This window comes from Etheostoma spectabile, chromosome 23 (genome assembly GCF_008692095.1).
Source record: "Etheostoma spectabile isolate EspeVRDwgs_2016 chromosome 23, UIUC_Espe_1.0, whole genome shotgun sequence".
Lineage (NCBI taxonomy): Eukaryota > Metazoa > Chordata > Actinopteri > Perciformes > Percidae > Etheostoma > Etheostoma spectabile.
Window position 1 is genome coordinate 14,560,107 of NC_045755.1, and position 8,178 is coordinate 14,568,284.

The 8,178-nt window shown below is 40.3% G+C and overlaps 1 protein-coding gene across 1 annotated transcript in view; it reads right to left on the reverse strand.

Moving 5' to 3' along the window:
* anks1b (ankyrin repeat and sterile alpha motif domain containing 1B) overlaps positions 1-8,178 on the reverse strand; it is a 219,654-nt gene that overhangs the window by 133,491 nt on the left and 77,985 nt on the right. The window contains exons 4-5 of the mRNA XM_032505829.1: positions 4,939-5,091; positions 2,069-2,212 (exon numbers count right to left, since the gene is read on the reverse strand). Of these exons, the coding sequence (XP_032361720.1) occupies positions 2,069-2,212; positions 4,939-5,091 (297 nt within the window). The remainder of the gene's footprint in view (positions 1-2,068; positions 2,213-4,938; positions 5,092-8,178) is intronic.

The following is an 8,178-nucleotide window of genomic DNA, read 5'->3' on the forward strand; positions in this document are numbered from 1 at the left end:
CACACACACACACACACACACACACACACACACACACACACACACAGAGCAACATGACAGAAGGCAGAGAAGATGGGCACAATGCTGCTGAGTCATGTGTCTCTTTGCTGTGAGAGCACAACAATGACTCCCATATCACACAGGTCAAGTTGTTTCCATCTTTTGAGACATAAAATACACATACACACACGTCCGTACCTACCAAATTCCCAAAACTGCAGTTGCAATTTGTTTGTAACAGATTTCAATTCAGTCCAGTTATGCACAACATGGATAAAAAATGTGGGGCTGTGTTTTAGTTGTTAAATAGTGTACAAACGCAATATACGATCGGGAGTCTGCACAGAGCATTTATTTTGAAAATTGACCGGATGGTTCAAGTCCAGTCCCACTCCCTGCCCGGCCTGTTAAACACCCCGCTGTTCCGTCAAAAAATAGACCTGCTGCTTATTTGTTTCGGAGCCGAGTGAAGAGAGCCACTTCTGGAACACCTCACGATGCGCTGCGTCGCGACTGGTGGAATCACAAACATCAACTTTAGGCTCGATTGCGGTCATTGCGCAGCTGGAACGCAGCGCAGACGCACCTGGGGGAATCTAGGGGTTAGACGCCAGAGTGAGATGGAAGTTGACAGTATCGGATGAGATCATTAAGTATTAACATCGTTCCCACCAGATGCCTATTTGTCTACGTCGAATAATCTTGTTACTACACCTTGTCTCGGATTAGTGGTGTTGTTTGTTTACACCAGCGTCAGTCAACAAAATAAATGTCAATAGAACAGTAATTTTGATCATCAAAATTACTGTTCTATTGACATTTATTTTGTCCTCAGTCTTAAGAGACTGATAAATATAGCATAGGGCTGTTTTCCAACACTTAGCATTTAAGACATAATGAGCAAAGTCAAACAGTTTAGGTTGTCAGAGAAAATAGTCCCCCAGAGAAAAAAAACTTTGTAGAAGGCACCCAAGCATTGCTGTATTTTGACAAGGCTCACACAAACAAATGGCCCAGAAAGGGCCGGGAGAAAGCTGTGTTCGAATCATTCAGAGAACTCTGAATACACAATAAGATAAAATGCAAATGAACGAGAAAAAGACCAGTCCAAACAGCATGACGGAAAGTGTGCAGTAACCAAGCGCCATTGTCTGTAAGTGACTCTGCATTTCCTTGACTTAAGATGTTGTGTTGTGTAATGCAATGTAAGGAGGAGAGAGAGGCAACCGTGAACGCTCAGGATCTCTCAAGAACACCCTGTCCTTTCTCTGTTCTTTTTCCTTCCTCCTGCTCTCTTAATCTACCAGTTAATTATTCATTCCTCTCTACCACCACACCTTGGGAGGCATGCACAGCATATACCGTATCTGCCAAGTATTTATGCCTTTGGCGGATTATATACACAAAAAAACGAAGCCCTACTCTCTTTCATTAAAAACACAAGACAACAGCTTCTAAAATATCCGCATACAGCAGAGATGAGAGGAAGGAGATTCAAAGTCACAAAGATTTTGACAGATTTACTCAGACAAAAAGGACAAAGACTCGCAGCGGCATCAGGTAAATATACAAATAAAATGTGAAAGTCAAGCCTACTCTATAAGGCAATTCTGTTTAAGAATCTATACCTACTGACGAAACATTTTTTAACTTGTGCTGTATCTGTTCAGTAAATGTGTAACTAGTTAGCAATAGCAATATTACAAATTATTCCTGGAAATTGTCCAGAAACATTTTCACAGGACAACCTGAACAATGGTATTTCCAATTTCACATTTCTGTCAGAAATTAGGTCAAAAAGTAATCCACAAATCTTTGTGTGAAACGTTTCCCTGCTTAAGTACACTTGTTTTAAGCAGACATTACTAAGAGTTTTTCAAATTCAATTTTGTCAAAAGGATCAAATGACATAAAAAAAAAAACATAAAATGAAAAAGCAATGTTCTTGTTGCTTATCATTTTTGTTTGTAAGGCTATTATAATCTGTACCTGAAATCTTTTCAAACCTTCGATGCTGATACAGGACAATAACAGCTAAGCTAGCAAAAAGCTATTTGTTTTCTCTTACCACACAGTTGACGTCCATGCCGGCCTCGAGAAGGGTCTTGACGGTGCTGTGGTGTCCGTTGCGTGCAGCTAGGTGAAGCGGAGTATGGCGGCGAGTGTGGCTGGTCATCAGGTTGGGGTGAGCGCTCACCAACATGCGCACCACCTGTGCGCAATAACACAGCCACATGTCAGGGACAAAAAACAGCAAATTACTAGGCCATTTGTCACAATTTTTGTAACTTTTTCAAAGAAAAACGTACTTCAGAGAAACAGTAAATGGTTTGTTGTCAGCCCCATGAGAATCAAGGAGAAGCAACCTTAAAGTGACAATATGTAACCTTTAAATGTTTCTGATACTGTGCAACGCTTCCGTACGGGTCCGATTTTTTCCGGAAAGTCACAAAATGATTTACTCCAGGTAGACGGCATACCCCCGGAAAAGCCTGTGTTGGTGAGTATGCAGGTAAAAGGTAGCAGGAGATTTCTTTATATTAGCCTAATTGTATTTAAATTTTATTTTAGAAGTTATCTGCTGTAGTTATGGCTGACACTGGCCCCAGGACCATCACGGAAAAGAAGGAAATTAAACAAAGAACAACTAAAAGCTAAAAGGGTAAAGTGAAAGACGACTGGCGATATCAGAGTCACACTCAGTCAGGTATGTTATATGTCTATTTCATTCAGTAAAATTGTGCAATGTGGTTGTAGTTTATGTCTAAGCAAAACATTTATTGGTACGCAACGCCAACTCCTAAACATTTACGACATTAAGTGTGTTAAAAACACTACCACTTTCGGCCGCTGAAATCAACGCAAACTGAAAGTTACATTTAGCCACTTTAAGTAATCACTCAGAGAAATGAATTAAAGCAGAAACAGAAACACTGCACCAAAATTATCACGACAGAAGCCTCACCCATCCATAACACATTTTAATTTTCAAAGATTTTCCCTCAGCCAAATAAATAATAAAGTGTTAGAAAGGAGCTCAAGTAAGAAGGATTAACTAAAGGCATATGTCCTGAGTAAAGAGTTTAGTGGATGGTGGGTCAAAGGAGGGTCATCTAAAAATGGTAAATTTGCATTTAGTGTTCCTTTCAACCAATCTGTGAATGGAAATATGCTGTAGGTCTATTTAATTATTTGTTTGGTATTTTAAGTCCTTGAAATAAAAGGCCTGTCAATCACACTTGAGCGTAGTAGGAAGTTGTAAGTTGTGGTAGTGAAGCAACCTTTTTGTTTGATCGTGGTTAGTCATCACGCAGTTCTCTCAAAAGCTACCTCCTTTAATGTGTGTCTTTGTGTGTGTATTGTATGTGTGTATACACTAAACATTTGCCCTGTGTTAGTTACATCTCCATGCAGCAGTAGCTTCCCTGTAGGGATTTCCCTTCGTTAATATGCAGAGAGGGAGAGTGAGAGAGAAATACCACTGCCTTCATAAATTATTCATTCACACTCAGGCAAACCTGTATGGCTCGACTGCAATTACTCAGTACCTTAACAGAGAGAATGTGTGATTGAATGTGAACATCAGCCGGCACTTGTGGCCTCTCACTGGGGAAAGTGCACTTATGTGTGTATTTTTTGTCATATTTTTGACAAAAGAGCAAAGTCGCAATTCTAAAAATGTGCACCTGTCTAGCACAGTAAGTATTTGAGGAAGTTAGCTTGTCATCATATGTCCACCATATGTAAATATCAACGATGACTCTCAGTTTGGATCATCTGATTCTCATTTCTTGTCGCTGCTAAGACCCACTGTTGTCCAGGGGAAGATACAGATTGAGTCACCAGCTGTTTCCTTTCACCTGCCAGGATACACAATGCATGCAAAGGTCCACAAATGCCTCCCAAAGATCCTACCCTCTCACCAGAATAAGTAGCTGTTGCAACAACAAAAGCATGATCCCTCACCATCTTCCCTCCCTGTAAACACTGCCAATTAGTCTTAATGAATCCAAGTAACAAGCACCCCTTACCAGTTTTGTCCCCATTGTGCCACCTTAACTGACTTTTTATTTTTTTTAGAGGAAGTTTTTAGGAGCTGCAATTACATTTTCATTGCAAATTAAATGTTATTAGGGGTACGCTGACCATGTAGCGACCAGTAGAGGACGTTTGTCTGACATTCTCAATAGCTTCAAAGGCTTGAATCATTCTTGAATGTTCTCTCCATCCTCTAAATGGAGATTTGAGCTTCTCCCCTCTGGATGTATCAAAAGGTCAAGTCTAACAGGGTGAAATATTACTGTATGTCCCCGTTTCTGTACCTTGCATTCAGGTTGAGTAGAGACAAATGTCCACCTTTAACTAAGAAACTACTTTAATAACTTTAATTATTATAGTCTTTTATTATTTTAAAATCACTTTTCACTTTTCATTACACTGCTATTGCTGCTGTTTTGCTGCTAATACCGGTGTAGTATGTAACCTTTGTCCGGTCTTTTATGTATTTTGACACTTTTTGCCGCCAGTCTTGACCAGGACTCCCTGGGAGAAGAGTTACTGTAACTCAATAGGACTTTTCCTGGTTAAATTAAAATTATTTTTAATTAATTAATTAGTTGATTTATTATTATTATTCTTTTTTTTTTTTTTAAACTTTTTTCATTCTCACTCTTTCATTTTCATTCTTTTTTATTCTTTTTCTGTGTGTATTGTCTACATCACTCATTGTACCGGGTATAACGACATTAAAGATCAAAACAGCATATATCTGGTCTCATGACAGTTATCTGCAAAACAATTCTTTCAGGTACATGGATGTCCAGTTTGACTACTATAGACCAAGTCCTGCATATTTTAGCAATACTACCAGTGTAAAACATACACCTTTGGCTATTAAATTATTTTTTCCGTAAAACCTGTAATGTCATTCTCACTGACCTGCAGCCGTCCATACAGCGCTGCCAGGTCCAGAGGAGTCTCCTGTTGGCTGTTTCTCATGGCGGGGTCGGTCAGCTCCTGAAGCAGCACTGAAACCACCTCAGAGTGTCCATACTGGGCTGCACAGTGAAGCGCTGTTTCTTTCTCATGGTTCTGTGGAAGAAAGAACAAAAAAAAAGGATAAGAGAATGGGCGGGACGTGTATGTAAGAATTATGGAATGATAAAGCGCGGGCAAGGGGGCGATGAAGTAAGGAGTGCATAAGAGAGAAAAACCTGACAGAAGAAGGATGGAGGGATGCAGTGAGGCGGCAAAGAAGGTCAAAAGTTAGGATGAATGGTAGGTGAAAGAAGCAATGAGAAAATTAGAGGGGTAAGTGATTGGTAAAAAAGTAATGGAGTAAGGTTTAAGGAATAAAGGATTAAAAAAAGAGGTGTATGAGTTGGTGGCGATTAATAGCATGAATAATAAGAAGGTGGTGAGTTAGATGTCGGGGAAATGCTGGCGAGAAGATTGAGATATAGGTAAGAAGAGAAGGATGAGGAAAAAGCAGTTTTTCTTTTTTATTGGAACATGGATGCAAGGTGAAATTCAAGATGGAAAGCTGCATTGTGTCCAGACATTTCAGCCACACGTCTCAGTCAGTATATCTGTCTGCATGTACAAATTCCAACAAGCGTGTCAGGCTTGGGATAGCTATCAGGGGAAATCTATAGCTTCCCGTCCGTAAAAAAGAAGAAATGGCCCAAAGCAAAAGTGTTTTTCCTCAAACTCTCTGTGCTTTTTTGGTCCAACACTTTTCTCTACACTTACCGACTGAGCCTGTCAGCTTCCATTCAACATATTTAGAAAAAACGGCCAGTACTAACTATGAGTGCGTACTACACTTTCAATCAACAATTCATATTTCTAAGGTGTACACCATACTCTCCTTAAGTAACTGTCCAAACTGCTTACTAATTTTAATTAAACCGTTTTAATTTGGTTTACATTTACACTGATATAAGGCAAGGCCCACACACAGTTACAGTTGTTGACAAATACATTAAGAAACACTTATACATACATTTGATCAACTTTGTATATTTCTTAAAAATGCTAAATAGGGGGACTTAAAGGAAAGCATTACCTCAAATTCACAATCAAGTGAAACAACAGTGACGCTATTTAGCCTAACTTCAATCACATTAATCAAAGTCCCCCAGAGATCTATAATGATATGTGCAGGCACTTTGGCCCGAAATGTCTCAGAGAGAACTACGTGTTTTTGAAAGGTAATTTTGAATTTTTGAGAGGCTCTCATGTTAAGAACAACAACAGTAATTTTCTGGTTCTCCAGGGGCCCCTGTCACCCTGTCAAGACCTGTCATTATTGGTGGTCCCTGGGGTCCTTGGTGGAGGGACACCTATGAAAGAGAGAGATATGATCGACAGCCATGCCAGAGAAGAAGAAAGAGAAGTTTATAGAGAGAGTACAAGGGGGTCCTACCGGGATTAAATCTGTTCTTGTATAGTTGAAAATATATAATCCTGCAGCCGTAGACATACATACTGTACACATGATGGAAGCACATGCTTATGCAGAGGGGGGTTAGATACAAAAGTGCATGAATGCTTAGCTGTGTTGTTACTGGTGTTTGTCCAAGAGCAAAACCTACATTTTGAGTAAGTGGCTGACATGTTACACTTGGTGATGTAACATTGAGAGGGGGAAAAGGAGGGAGAGAACTAACAAAAGCAAGAGGAGACAGTAGCAGAGAAGACAGAAAGGAAAATAAATCACTTAGAAATTGAACTTCACATTCATCACATTTCTCGCCACTAAAAAAAAAAAAAGAACCAGCTCCGGAAAAGAAATGGGTTGACTTGAATAATAAAACTAAATGAATGATATGAAAGGAAAGTTGGATTTTGAAATTGCTTCTTTTTTTAACTAGCTCGACTTTTCATGTAGGCAACACTAGAAAATAATCAGTATCATGCTTTAAAATAGACACTTGTTTGCCCCGCCCCCCACATTCTCCTTCCATTTATTTTTCAAATTCCCCTACATTTGCTGACTCTCAAACTTCCATGATAACACACCATGACCACCATTCCGCTGCTCAGATCTCATCCTGTGCCTTTCCTTACTCTCACTGGCCCAGAGCCTCAGCCCTCCCTCTCGCTCCTCTCCTACTTTCAGGTATCCCTCTGCTGAGTGAGTGAGAGAGATTTGAGATAGTGTGTGTGCATATCAGAGGGAAAGAGCCCCTATATGAAGAAACACATACACTAGCAGCAGAAACATGCTGGGGAGCGGTCCCTCCTCCTCAACCAATCAGATCCATTCCCCCCCCAGGATCAGACACCCCTCCATTGATGGCAGAGTGGAAGCTTCCAGTACGGGTCTGATTGCAGTCAAGTCCACTGTACAGTGAGCATAATAATCACACTTCTGTAAACTGTAATTCACATTCATCAAACTTTATTGGTGTAATTGTTGGTTGTTTAATAAACTCTATTTGGTCTGGTTCTATGTGCATATTCTACTGTATTTTCCACTGAAAAGACTAAATTTCACCAAGGGAGCATTTAAGTTTAATCTTATCTAATCTATTGTATGTGTGTATGTATGTATGTATGTATGTATGCATACATACATACAGTACAGGCCATATATACAGTACAGGCCAAAAGTTCAGGTCCGGTGACTGTGGAGGCGCAGCACTCCATCACTCTCCTTCTTGGTCAAATAGCCCTTACAAAGCCTGGAGGTGTGTTTGGGGTAATTGTCCTGTTGAAAAATAAATGATGGTCCAACTAAACGCAAACCGGATGAGATGGCATGCCGCTGCAGGATGCTGTGGTAGCCATGCTGGTTCAGTATGCCCTCAATTTGGAATAAATCCCTAACCGTGTCACCAGCAAAGCACACCCACACCATCACACCTCCTCCTCCATGCTTCACGGTGGAAACCAGGCATGTAGATTCCATCACCCTTTCTCCGTTGCACAAAGACACGGCGGTTGGAACCAAAGATCTCAAATTTGGACTCATCAGACCAAAGCACAGATTTCCACTGGTCTAATGTCCATTCCTTGTGTTTCTTGGCCCAAACAAATCTCTTCTGGTTGTTGCCTCTTCTTAGCAGTGCTTTCCTAGCTGCTATTTGACCATGAAGGCCTGATTAAAACAGTCTCCTCTTAACAGTTGTTCTAGAGTTGTGTCTGCTGCTACAACTCTGTGTGGTATTCATC